General features: G+C 32.3%; 1 protein-coding gene across 1 annotated transcript in view; it reads right to left on the reverse strand.

Annotated features, from left to right (window-relative positions):
- Nucleotides 1-1786: 1786 nt before the first annotated feature.
- LOC126825727 (uncharacterized) overlaps nt 1787-15214 on the reverse strand; it is a 45578-nt gene continuing 32150 nt past the window's right edge. Inside the window, exons 18-27 of the mRNA XM_050555495.2 lie at nt 14378-14611; nt 12614-12760; nt 7257-7425; nt 6666-6830; nt 6098-6258; nt 5603-5784; nt 5061-5193; nt 4348-4416; nt 3893-4096; nt 1787-3782 (exon numbers count right to left, since the gene is read on the reverse strand). Coding sequence (XP_050411452.1) covers nt 3744-3782; nt 3893-4096; nt 4348-4416; nt 5061-5193; nt 5603-5784; nt 6098-6258; nt 6666-6830; nt 7257-7425; nt 12614-12760; nt 14378-14611 — 1503 coding nt within the window. The 3' untranslated portion in view covers nt 1787-3743. The remainder of the gene's footprint in view (nt 3783-3892; nt 4097-4347; nt 4417-5060; nt 5194-5602; nt 5785-6097; nt 6259-6665; nt 6831-7256; nt 7426-12613; nt 12761-14377; nt 14612-15214) is intronic.

Raw genomic sequence — 15214 nt, forward strand, 5'->3', positions numbered from 1 at the left:
AAAATTGTTTTAAATTAAAAGGAGTACTTCCACACATTGCATGGCTATCAGTTAACAGGAAACATCAAAGATTCAGATTTTAGTCTAAAAAAAATAAATCTGCTAAAATTGTTTTAAAGTAGCTAAGTCTCTAACTCAATATCATCCAAAATCTTCGACATTGAAAACACGATTTATTTGTCGGTTTAAATCAACATTGATGCTGTGATCTTACCGGGAAAAGATGGCCTTAAATTCTGATATCCAATATTTAAGACAAAATAAACATTTTACTATTGGTACACGAATCGTGTACCATAATGCGTTTCAGTACTATATGTAATAAGGGACTCGAAAAACGAGACTAGGCATATTCCACAAGTCATGTCAAACGTTGACGCTATATTCTTATCTGGAGAGCATGCCCAATAAATACTATTGGCGTAGACTGGAATAACCAGACGCTAGAGATTGAAATTCGATTGAGAATACTGGCGTATTTCGCCGAACCTAACTGATTAGAAATTACAGTAAAAACAGAAACGATTGAATGTAAATCATTTGTGTCAATTTCTAGGTCCCAAATATTAGCGACTTAGCTCCTTTAAATTAAAGGAGTACTTTCCATTTGAGGCTACAGTTCTTAACTTTGTTTTTTTTTATCTCTAAAGTGGATACTTGCTAGACAACTCTATACTTGAATCCTCAATCCCAGGAATAATGACAATTGAATGATAAAGGTGATGGCTGCACCAAATAAATAAGTAAGTGTTTCAACTGACCATGATAGCTGAAACATTGGCCTTGTTTAATTATGTCACAATTCTACTGACACCATGCATCTTATAATAGGTAGGCCTATTATAAGATCCATGCTCACACTTATCAGGATTGACTGTTCTGCAATATGATTCCAAGTCTATCAACATGGAATGTTCCATAATCTTTAAGTGGAATTTAGTGATTGAAGAATGCATTAAAACAGAACACAATTTTTATGGGATATCAATCCCTGGTTTACAAGACAATGTCAAATTTCGTTTGAGGGTTCACAAGCTCCTATAAACTGAGACTACTCAGACTACTGCCTTAACTCTTCCAGATCCTAGTGTAGTAAAGACAAGTAAAACAAAATTTTGAACTATAAAAAACTAAACGAAATAGGATCTGTGTTTAAATCAGATTGGAAATTCGACAGGCGTATTCGTTTGACTAATTTAAATAATGCATATAAATTTCTTACAGATCCGGTGATAACTTTTGTCGATCAAGCTTTCATATAAGGTTAAACAATGGCCATAACTCAAGCAGTAATTGACGAAAATTGCTGAAATTCAATAGGCTTCTTCATTTCACAAAATTAAATAATGCATATAAATTTCATACAGATCGGATGATAACTCTTGTCGTTCAAGCATTCATAAGGTTCAACAAAGTGATTAACGGAAATTGTTGAAATTCAATGGGCTTCTTCGTTTCACTAATTTATATGATGCATATAAATTTCATACTGATTGGGTTATAACTGTTGTTTTTCAAGAGAGAGATGGGTTTACCGTCCACTCAAAACAAACTAGGTCATTTTTGGACTAACACATGGTTCAATTTCATTTCAATAATTCACATGCGCGGAGGGGTCTTTAGCAATGGGAGGACCCAGAGAAAATATTCGAGGTTGGACAGGTGACCATACTCGTCGGGTACAACCAGGGAATCGAAACCACGTCAGTTGTCTCAATGACAGACCTACTGATACCAAGCACAAGCGCTAACCATTCAGCCACACAAGGTGAAAAAATAAATAAAATAATTTCTATTATCAATACATTTTTATTTTTTTTAAAACTAGACATTAACAATTAAAACAAATTTCTATTACTATTCGTATATTTTTCCCTCAAGAAAAACAAATATCAATGTTTGAGACCACAAATTATTTAGCCCATAAAAATATTTTTACTATTTATTAACAGTTCCAAATTAATTTTTGAGACCTCAAATTACATTTTTATTTTATCCCATAAAAATATTCTTACTATTAATTATTAACATTCCACATTTAATTTTTGAGACCTCAAATTACATTTTTATTTTATCCCACAAAAATAATTTTACTATTTATTAACAGGTCCAAATTTTATTCTTTGCAGTACAATTCTTGTTTGTATGCTTTCACAATGCCTCTGTTAATTAACTAAACTGGATAATGAAATAAATATTTGTATCAGATAACATGAGACAATTCAACATAATTTATTTTAAAACTGACATATTTCGTTGACCAAATTAGCTTGCCAGAATTACGGTTATTTGCTTTTGTTTTTAAATATATGTACACAATGTGACAGTCAATGAAATTTTCTTCTATTAAAGTCATTACAGGATTGTATAAAATCATAGGGAAATAATTTAAAATGCAGCAAAGACTGATCTGGTTTTTAAAAAAAAATGGGACAATACAGTTGGATTGAAGTAGTGAAGCAACTGTCATTTGTTCACTAGTATATTTATTCAATATCAATTACCAGTTTTACAATTATTAAATCGTAAGATAAAACAATACATTTTTAGACCAGCTATAAAAAGAATAAATATTTAAAAATAATATAAACTCTAGCTATGTAAATAAACTTATTCTCATATACAATTATATATACAATTATGTGTGGATGTATGATATAAATATATTGATAATTATATATATCCTTCCATGCGTAATTAATGATACAATACTGATAACAGGACATAACACAATTGCAAAGGTACATTTTATTAATTGCTAAAAATGGTTTGAATGGATTGACATAACACTGCAACTGGATATTAGAATTAATTTTTTTGTCAAATGTTCTGATTAGCTAAACAATGTGGCTGACAAAAAAGCCAATATTCTTTTAAGTCCTGAAAATGCAGTAGAAAATCCCCCAACTGTTCATAACTCATTCAACTCCTAAACAATGTAATGAATAAAGCATTTACTCAAGATAAGCACAACATGGTGTGCTGAAAAGAAAGTTTATCATTACTGAAACTATCATAGTATACCTAATTTAAATTTCAAGTAAGCAATTTATAAATTGTTGATAATCAATTTGGATTCTGCGGTCTTGAAATGTTCTATTTCACAATTTGTCAACGCGATTACCGTACCCTAATTAGTGGTCATTAAATGCACCTTAAGATATAATTTCAGGAGGTCTGAAGTGGGCATTATTTATTGAACATATTGCTTGAACAAATTTCATTTTACAAACCTATGACGAAAGTTAATATTTTATATAACAACCTAAACAAATATACTTATTATTTAATAATCATAGTACTATTACGTGTAACCCTCTTGTTATATAAATGAAAAGTAAAACTTTAATTAAAATGGATTTCATAAGATATCTATATTTTTTAATTATACATAAGTTGAACAGTTTTTACCCTTTTAATATAATAAATACAATTATTTTGATCTAATCTTTACTAATGGGTGATTACTAACTACAGTCCAATTTCTTGTTTATAGTTATAGTCTTTAAAAGGCATTTAGTTTATAGTTTAAACAAAATTAGACCTTCAAAAATACTTCAGAAATTCAAATAACCATATGCAGATGATTTATGAAATTTACTAATATTTTTTATTCTATTAAACATCATAAACAAAACACAAAATTTCTGAATGTACCATGCCATTGCTCTTTCTTTTAACTCTTCAACTTAGATTTATATAACTTAATTAGCCTAAATAAATTTTTATCCAGATCAGAAACTTTACAGCGGTCCATATCCTGCGGTCATAAGAGCATTCTCCTGCAAATAAAAATTAAATTTTTGTTAAAAACAAAGAATGTAGGAGAACATCTTCTATTTGTTTTAGATGACACAAATTGATTTAACTTTTATTAAAATCTTCAACTCACCACTAGATCATAGAAAGTTTTAGTAACAACCATATCAAAGAATCCTTGTTCTTTCTGATATGCAGCACTCTTAGTTCCTTGTTTTCTGAATTTAGGTACCAGAGAATCGAGGACAAAATCAGAATATTTTTTTCCTCCTTGTTTATTTCTCATAGCTCTATAGTCATTGATATTACCCACTGCTTCTAGTAGATTCTCATAGTCCTGTAATACAACATTTTTAAACATTCTTTATAGTCTCAAAAAAATACCATAAATTTAAATTTGAAAGAAATGCATATATGATATTTTAAACAATTTTATTTTGAATAAGCAAAATTTCAACCTTCTGGACTGTGCTGGTGATATAGATGTAAGCTTAATGTACATAATTCTATTGATTCAATCAAATTAACAGTTCTTTCATAATACATTTTTGAATTGCTGTATAATGCTGTATACAAATCACAATTTACCTTAAATTCTGGAATTTCATGAAAGTCATAATGAGCATCCCATAATGTAACTACCAAGCTGGCTGTACCCTGATATTAAATATAACATTCATTAATCACAGATTTCATATACAAAGCAAAGTTATACATTACTGGTGCCAAATTAACGTAATTCCATGTACTATGTGATCAAATTATACATTAATTGGTGTCAAATTAACGTAATTTCATGTACTACATGATGAAATTATACATTCATTGCAATCTAATTAAAATACAGATCTATATCTCGTTTCGTTTTTTATACTTTCGATGGCCTCTACTACATGAAGATCTGACGAAATGTGGTGGGAGGTCGCATCAGAGGTCATACGAGCGGCTTTTGACCCTATGACCTCAGGCATTTGGTTAACCAGTGTTGATGTTTCTAGTAGGATACCAACAGTTCCGTGAATCACACACTAATCCTTCACATCAAACAGAACGCAGGTCACATAACAACTCTTTCAAATCCTAGTGTAGTCTAGACAAATAAAACAAACTTGAACTATAAAAACCAAACGAAATAGGATGTGTGTTTTAATCAGATTGACATTCACTGGAGCCAAATTAACATAATTTTATGTACTACGGGATCAAATTATACATTAATTGGTGCCAAATTAACATAATTTCATGAACTACATGATCAATTATACATTAATTAGTGACAAATAATATGAAAATTCACTTACATATGTTTCTTTTGGTATAGTTTTTGAACGTAGCACTAAATTGAGACTGTTCTTTGTTATATCATTTAATATTTCTTCAGAAGGGTTGCCTTTAAATATTGGAACATAATGAGTTCCAGATAAAACTGAATTTCTATAAAGAGAAGACAAATAAAAATATATAGTTTTTACATGATATTCACTCACTATATCTAGTTCAAAAGCTTATTACACAATCAAGAATATGGATAAAGATGGGGGGGGGGGGTGTTGAGCACTGAAGGTATGAAAGCAAGGGGCGCTATAGCATAGCAATGTGAGAGCTTTATCTATGGACGAGGATTTGGGCTGGCTCTCTAATTCTTATAAGTTTTAATTTGATTTTGTGCCGTAGATTAGAATGCTATAGACTGTGTAGCATAACAGACAAAAATTTGAACATATTAAATATTTTGAACAAAAATTCCATTTTTAAACAGTTTCCACATATAAGCATAATCACTGATGAGAACTTCCCCCTGGAATGTGTGAAATATTATAGAAATAATATTAATTCTACTAACCCATCGAACAGTGGTACAACAGACCAGCCTATTATATCTTTCATACCTAATTCTAGTTGTTCACCTTTAACACCAGTTAAAGTACCAGGTTTAGAATGATCAGCTAGAGGTTTATATTTTAACTTTAAACCAAATATTTGTATAATCAAACAACTGTATGGATCATAGAATGGATGGATTCCCTGTAAATACATAACACAATGTTATATAACCACAGCTAAGTAGGGATCAAGGCCATAGGACAAAAAGCTACCTTGGTTCTCTCCACCCTACAAGTGATCTGTTTATTTTTTTTTGGTGTGAAATCCTCCATGGACAAAGGCTTTCAACAATATCATATGATATAGTTATATGATATAAATTTTAAAATCAATTAATAAGAGAAAAACAAGGCACACTGGAAGTCTTGAACCGTGAGCAACTTGATGGTGATACCTTGGTGGGCCTGGCAGTGATAATTAAACTACTTACTAAAAACATAGTTAGTATACTTGCCTCTGGTTGACTGGTCCATACAGGGGATGTAAGATAACTATCATTATCATGTTTTAATGTAATAAACTTAGCTTCTTTACCAAAACCTTCCGCAGTAGGTTCCATTCCTAATACTTTACGTCCTGGTGCTATTCTTGCAAAACATTGTACATAATAATCACCTAAAATATACAAAATATGGTTGAACAAAACAATGTACATAATAATCACCTAAAATAAACAATATATTGTTTAAACAAAGCAACGTACATAATAATCACCTAAACAGACAAAGTATGGTTAATCACAACCAATAAAATATGCACACTGGTACATCTCAGATTACAGAAGTTTAAAGATGATAAAACATGTTATTTTTGTAAATGGTTTAGTTAACATAGGAGGTGCTAACCTATTACTTTATTTTTGAATTGTGTTGTACCATATGTCTGTCCTTAAATTGTTGTGCAGCTAAATGCATTGTTTAAGAGAGTTATACCTCTATAATATCTACGCTTAGTTTAGTCTACATTTGACTTTTGTAGAATATATACCATAAATTTGTGACTTGTTTTGTGAATTGACTTACCTGTTAGACCAAAAGCTTGGTTTATTTTGATGTTTAAACCTTGTTTCACACGATACTTAACACATCTAGTTAAACTAATAGAACCAGCTGATTCATTGGTACCAGATTGTTTTTTCACATCCAACCTTTCTATTAACCAGTTAGTTAAAGTACTGTCGGACTGACCTGTAGATAAATCATATAAAATATTTAAATCATCCACAACTTCGGAAGAGAAGACTAGGATTATGTCCCCTGCATCAGTACTTAATGTAGGGTGTTAAATTATCGTAATCATGGAATCCAAACAAGTCATTACCTTTACTGTTGCTAATCCTTTCAAGTTTTAGATTAGTCAGGTCATTCAAGTGATGACTGTCGTCAGGACTGGCTGAATCATTTTGATCACTACTTTTTGGCACTAAATGTAAATTTTGTTTTGATTTTTGACCTGAAGTAGGACTTATGTCCATTACCTATTAAATAACATTCATTCCACGAACTTATTAGTGGTTTTTTTTTTTACCCTTGTTCATTATATGTGCCGAGTTGTCTTACTTTTTGCGCTATGGCAAGATAACTGCTATATAGTTAATTTTAACTTTAATATACCTGTTTTGACTTTTTCTGCATCTTGTAAACGCTTAATCATAGCTCTTTCTGTTTGTGGATAAGCCAGATTAATGCCATAACTAATGAAGATTTTTTTCTCTGATTCATTAGGACGGCAAGGTTCTGATTGGTAGTAACCAGTTGTATATTTAGGTATTGGTACAGGCTTCTGTAAAAATAAATATAACTAGATATGACCAGAGATTAGATTTAATATATTGTTAAATCTTACCCATGTCATTAATGAGACTGTGTGTGAAATGGATTAACTTAACCATCAGTTTCTACTAAGATAATATTGCAGAATGCAAAATGGATGAGTGATTAAAGATACATTATGGGAGATTAGATAAAGAGCTGGCAGTTCTCACTATAATAGTTAAAAACTAAATAATGTAAAGGAAATTTGCTGAAAATTTCAGTCCAATTGATCCACTCTGAACTTAAGACTTGAGCGATTGAATTTTTGGCCTAGCCTTGATCATCATTACTAAAGTCGGTACGATAAAAACATAGTCTCGATTATCCATTTCATGATTAAATTATGAATGGAAGTCGAACAGAAAAACGGAACCTAAACCAATAAAACATTGTAGGCTAGTGATGACATCAAGAGTTGATTATGGTCTGGATAAGTTAATCATGTCTAATTAATAATTTAGATAACATTTCAGGCCTAAAGAAAGACCTACAATAGGCAGATTTAGCTCTTGCATAATGTATGTTTAATATTTAAATATAAAAAAATAAAGATAGGTTGTCAGGCAAACAAATATATGCCTACAGCAGCTAAATTGTCCTAGCAGTCAACAAGGGTTGTCACATATTTATGCTTTAGTAGGTAATAGGAGCATTTACAAGTTCAACAAAGTAAACATAGGGTCATAACTGTAGAAGTTTTTAACAGAAATTACTTAAATTCAATAGGATTCTTTATTTTATTAATCTCAATAATGCATTTAAATTTAATACAGATCGGGCAATAACTTTTGTCATTAGAGCATTCACAAGGAGTTCAACAAAGTGAAACAAGTGCCATAACTCTAGAAGTAACTAATGGAAATAGCTAAAATTCAATAGGCTTCTTTGTTTTACTAATCTAAATAATGCATATAAATTTTATACAGATCGGATGATAACTTTATTCATTAGAGTGTTCACAGGGTTCAACAAAGTGAAACAAGGGCCATAACTCTAGATGTAATTAACAGAAATTGTTGAAATTCAATAGGATTATTTATTTTACTTATCTAAATAATGAATGTAAATTTAATACAAATCCGATGATAACTGAAGTCTTTACAGTATTTATAGGGTTCAACAGGACCATAACTCTAGAGAGAGAGAGAGAGAGAGAGGGGGAGAGAGAGAGAGAGAGAGAGAGAGAGAGAGATATGGGTTTTAAGGTCCACTTGACACAAACTAGGTCATTTCGGGATTAACATATGGTTCAATTTTATTTCAATAATTTGCTTGCGCGTAGGGGTCTTTAGCAGTGGGGGGGAAACTGGAGGACCCGGAGAAAACACTGTCAAAAGTGAAAATGGACGTTTTTGATTTTTGTCTTAATAATGAGTAATTGCTCCACCAATCCTCAGACATTCAGCAATTCTTTGTGGCATGCTCCTAATCAACCGTCCAATCATGATTTGGGGCAATCTCCCAATCAAATTAAACGTAACACACTAAAGCAAAGATACACTAAACAGTAAATCTTATGCAAGAACCGATAGGAAAGCAAACATGGATAGATAAACCAGTACGCAGCAGTTTTTATCAACCCTTCCTTGAAGTGTCAAATTTGACAATGAACCCCTCCAACATGTATGGCACTATTGCGTGTCGCATGTGCAGCTCAGTGATTCTGTTGGGGAGATAAGTTCTTCATCTGTGAACATACTCTCAAAGCATGTCAAGTGTCCATGACTATTTATCATATCACAACCTGTATAGGTATTTGCATTTCAATATCCCCTACTTTTTTTGAAGAGTTTATTACCACTCGAGTGCGTGATGCTGTGCTGATGGGGTCAAAGTTGACATACGGGTCACTGGTACCATAGATACAGCATGGCTTGTGATAGGAATTAACTGATGTTGAATAATCAAACTTATTTTGTACTTAAAAATCCAAAAGTATGCTTTCAAATATTGATTTCATAACCAATCTTATGAAGTATTAGTGAAGTTTTTTTTTTTTTAAAAATCAACATGATTCCAATTCAACTGGTCTATACTGCGCAAGATGGAGAAATGAAACATCAAGAATGAATGAATGAATGAATGAATGGAATTTGTACTGATTGTTAACTTAAAAGCTGTCATACTAATAATTTAAAAATATATTATCAAGTCTTATTTTGGTGCAACAAATATTTTGATAGAAAATTGTTATCAGTTAACTGGTTACGGTTGGGGTTTTAACAACCAGTTAACCGGTTCAAGAATTTTTTAACCGTTACATCCTTAATATTTAAACGTTTTTTAAAATCAAATAAAAATTTTGACATCTAGAGAATCCACAGGCTAAAAAGACAAGGGTTTTTCGTACAATCAGGGGCCATAAACCAGGAAGTTATGGTTTGATATGCGCGAATATCGAAAGGAACCAAGATCTTTGGGTTATAAACATACATCTAAAGTTTCATCAAAATCGGATAAAAATTGTGACTTCTAGAGGGTCTAGAACCTTGGTATAACATATCTTTACACTATTTGCGTACAAGCAGTGGCCATTTTGTCAGGCAATTTCAGTCCGATTTTCATGAAATTCGAATTCAACCGTCATAAGGGTGCAACATATAAACATTTTTTACAATCGGATAAAAGTTGTGACCTCTAGAGGGTCCACAAGCTAAAAATGTGATTTTTTGTACAATCAGGGGCCATAATCAAGGAAGTTACAGTCCAATATCGAAAGGAACCAAGATCTTTGGATTATAATCATACTTTTTAAGTTTCATCAATCAGGGGCCATAATCGAGGAAGTTGTTGTCTGAAATGTGCAAATATCAAAATGGACTGAGATATATGGAATATAAAGATATATTTCAAATTTCATCATAATTGGATAAAATTGTGACTTCTAGAGTGTCCACAACCTTGGTATAACATGTACATACTTTTAAATTATTTGTGTACGAAGAGTGGCTATTGTCCACATAGGCGTACGGGATCGATGACAATTAGGGGGGCAGAACCCGAAATGCCCGAAAAAAAAATTGCGTTTACAGAGAGCGCCCCCCCCCCCCAAGTGTCCAATGGTTTTTAAACCAAATAACCCCTCTGAATTCCACCCATCCAATCAGACTGTTGCAGCTGCATTCACAAATAATAATCGATACCCGAAAAATGACGCACAAGGTAGAGTGGCTCCAGACAAAATGTTTCAATCCATAGTCATCTCAGTACAAAATCGTGGTATTCAATTAAAAGAAAAGTAAAATTATTAGCGCTCGATGACAATTTCGGGGGGCAGAACCTGAAATGCCTGAAAAAATTCCGGGTTTACCGACACCGACGCCGGTCTTCTTCGAGAGGTGAAGCAGCGGAGCTGACCTTATATGGACCACCAAGAAAATTTTGGAATATTTGACGGACGCAACCACGTTTTCCTGCTATTCCAGCATGTAAAATTAGTGTTTTATTAGTTTTCGGGCACTTTATTTTGCCATGTAGATGAAATAATTTTTTTTTATCACTTTACCCGTCTGCCCGAAAAGTCAGATTGCCCGAAAGTTAGGGAGGCAGCTGCCCCCCCTGCCCCCTGGCTCGTACGCCTATGATTGTCCAGCAGTTTGGGTCAGATTTTTACGAAATTCAAACTCTACCTTCATTGATGTGTAACGGTGATATATTTAAATGTTTCTTAAAATTGAATACAAATGGTGACTTCTAGCGGGTGCACAAGCTAAACATACGATTTTTCGAAAAATCAGGGGCCATAATTCAGGCAGTTACGTTCGGATATGCGCAATTATCGAAAGGAACCAAGATCTTTGTGATATAATTAAAAACATAAATTTAAAGTTTCATAATAATAAAATAAAACCAAGTACGAACAAACAGTGGTAACAGGTGTCGGATCAAAATTGTGGCCTTTAGAGTGTCCACAACCTTGATAAACCATATATTTACACCATTTTTTCTACAAGGGGCAGCTATTTTGTCCGTCAGTTCTGATCTGATTTTCATGAAATTCGATCTCACCCATTATCAGGTTGCAATATTTTTTTAAATCGGATAAAAATGTAACCTCCAGAGGGACCACAAGCTAAAAGCACGATTTTTCGATCAAGGGTCATAATTCAGGAAGTTAAGATCCAATATCGAAAGGAACCAAGATCTTTGGGTTACAAGGGCGTGGATTTGTCATAACTTTTTTCGGGGGGGGGGGGGGGGGGGGGGGGCAGACGAACACTAGAACCTGGAACATTTCATTACCAAACGAAATAAATAATTACGAACAGTTTACTTTACCAGTGTTATTTCAGTGACGGCTGTAACTAGGGGTTATATGATGACAATATGGAAAAATTGACTGCCTACATCAAAGCTGCACAAATATTAATTGTTCATGAAATTAGGTGAATCGTCCAAAGACTGTTCGCTTTGAATACCTTGGCGACATGAAGGGGTCATTATGTACCGCACAATGTACATGCCATCAAGTGGTTTAGTCGGTTTTGCGTCATGGAGTTTTGATACGGCGCAGAGTGCGGAAGGATCGTTCGGCTGAGCAGGAACTAGCAGGGTTCAGCAGTGTGAGATGAGAAGAGCTTCGACAGAAGGAACATCTGCCTCACTTGGGTTATAAACATGCATTTCAAGTTTCATCAAAATCAGATGAAAACGTGATTTTTTGTACAATCAGGAGCCATAATCCTTGAAGTTAGGGTCCGATACATGCCAATTTCGAAAGTAACAGAGATCTTTGGGATATAAACCTATATTTCAAGTTTCGTCAAAAATGGATAAAAATTGTGACCTGCAGACTGTCCACAGACAAACTGTGAACAGACATCCAGATAATAATATACGTCCAGATGAAAATGTAGCTGTATAAAAATAATATAGACAAAGATCTCAGAATTCTGCAATATGATGAATTGAGGTCAAAGTTATTGTAAAAAGGTTATCTATTTAAAGATGCATTATGTATGAAGTAAATCTGCCTATTCCAGGTATTTTTTCTGGTTTCAAATGCTATATAATTTATTAGTTTTACATTTATTCACATGACAGGCCCATATATATTACCCCCAACAACTAATTTCAAAGTAATTCCTGTTCATTACATGCTATTAGATTGTTTGAATGAACTCAAAATATCTAAAACTGGAACAATATGTACTTACATTAGTGTGTGGCAATAATCTGAGCAGTATTGAAGCACTGGGTATTGGTGTATTCTCGTCTAAATCTGTAGGTTTCAAATTCTCTCTTTGTTTAGGTAAACCAACCCGTAATCTAAACTGATGTCCACCAATTAATAATTTACCATTCTTGAACAGAAATGTAAGTTGTTTGTTAAATTATGCAAATAAACATTTTGAGAGTACTGCTGAATTGACACATGTTCCCTAGCTACCCTGACAAATTTTACAATACATGCATTAAGAGACAGATACGGTAGTGTGGATACATTCTATATGAATATAATTATAATATGTACTGATGGCATATTGTATAAAACTGAATTTTCACTGAATTGGTTGGTAAATATACTATATACAGCAGTGTGCAAAACAAATCCATCAAAAGTTTAACCTGACCTTCAAAGAGAATTTTTTGGTGCACTTAATTTAACGATTGTGCATCAATATCGACCATTAATTTATGATTTATCCACAAAAACCAGAAAAGATAGGTTGCCAGGCAACAGAAAATACGCCCACAGCAGTTAAGTCAACAAGGGTTGCCGCATATTTTTTCTTTAGTCGGTAATGAAGCATTTACAATATTACTAAAATCTGATTAAGAGTTTACATTAATTACAACTCATTAAGTAATTATCAGAAGATCATTAGAATTTGTTTTGCTTCTAGTTCGGCCCCATGTTTACGTTTAGTATACAAAACATTTAATATCATGGATTTAGCTGTTCAAGTTATCAAAATTCATTGAAAATCAATATACTTGTTCGTCTCAAGACCTTAAATTCGAATGATAACTTTGGCCTGTAAAGCATACACAAGATTTTTTCAAAGTGATCAAGGGCAATAACTCTGGCAGTAATTATCGAAAATCCTCGAAAATCAATAGGCTTTTTTATCTCATGACCTGAAATATCTTACATAAATTTAATATCAATCGGATATTAACTTTAGCCTCTTCTGGACGCCTGACTAACAGACAGACGGACGGACGGACAGGGGCGAAGACAATATTCGACCACATTTCAATGTGAGAAACTTCTGATCATTTAGTTCTTCATCCCTGAAAAAGTGGGTATTTTTACTGACGAAACCTTGAATAAAACGATGTTTTCTTTGATATTGTATTCTATTAATTATTGTATAATACATTTCAATGTGGGCATATAATAACACAACATTGTAACATGTTAAGATAACCATAACAGCAAGTAGGGTTATCAGATATGTATGAGGTATCATGTCCGTTTAAAGCATTGCAGGAGAGTCAAAGGCAAGAATGGTTAATATGATTTTTCCTTCTGCCAGATTAGGAAGTTTGAGGTACAGATTTATTAAAAGGATGATATAATAGGTAAGTTTCTGGTCTAATTGTAGACAACACAAAAGAAGAAGATAAAGAAGTTCTGCAGAAATATGCTGGAATGTTGTTCTTGTTTCGTAGGCTATAAAAATTGAAATGGTTTATGATTTTAAAAAATAAAGTTTATATATGTGTATAAGTATTATTATTAATATGAATTAATAAAAATGTGATATTTTTGTTGATATATTAAAGAGTACATGAAAATCAAAGGTAACATTATCAATACCGGTAACAAAGACAAGTAAAATTAGTAAAAACAACTGTGTCTTGTAGGTGGGTAATATATGGTAAGTAGAAAACTAAAATTGCATATTCATCAAAGACTGCATGTTGCATTGAATTTCTAACATAAAATATACACTTCTTTTATCTTTACTTACTTGATTAAATATTGGTACTATACAGTTGCCAATAACACATATTTCTTCAGTAACAATATCTACTGTATAGACACGTAATAATGCTACCATTGTTTTATCAGCTTCTTCATTGTTTTTATTAACAACTATACGGTAATCAAACTCTGGACTTCTAGGTGAACTATCTAATATTGGTATAGTCATTATATCATCTAATTTCTCTATATTACCAGTCTGTAATATTCTACCAGTTACCTTTATATAATATATATATTCTTATGTAGTTTATATCACATCATTATTATTCTACAGATATTCAGTGTTTATTGTTTGATAGATCTCTCTACAACCTTTACCAAACCTCCCCCAAATAAATTAGTAATTGTTCTTCCATTCCGCACAAATTTTTACTGATACCAAAAGTACATAAAGTTCCATCCATGTCAATTGGCATATCAATTATTGACCTAATGTAATAAAATCTTTTCAGGCAAACAAATTTTGTGACAGCCACAATCCCAAGTTCACACCAATCTTATTAAAATTAATTCAGCTATTAACATCCCAAAACGCTTTTCAATTTTTCAATTAAGACCTTAATCCGGTTGATTGGCTGGTTGTCACAGGGACTACACATAGTATATACATTATCTATATATATATCACTGTCCGTCAGGGTTGTTAATCCATACCCTTTATTATAACCAGACTTCAACAAAAATAATTCTAGGTAATTTGTTGAGGAATATCATATTCTACTGTATGTAATTACCACAAAAATAACGACAAATAGATAGGCACACCGTTCGCAAAATTTTCCATATTTAATTCATGTACTGAATAAATTACTGTATTTGT

The sequence above is a fragment of the Patella vulgata genome, chromosome 6 (assembly GCF_932274485.2).
Source record: "Patella vulgata chromosome 6, xgPatVulg1.2, whole genome shotgun sequence".
Taxonomy (NCBI): Eukaryota; Metazoa; Mollusca; class Gastropoda; family Patellidae; genus Patella; species Patella vulgata.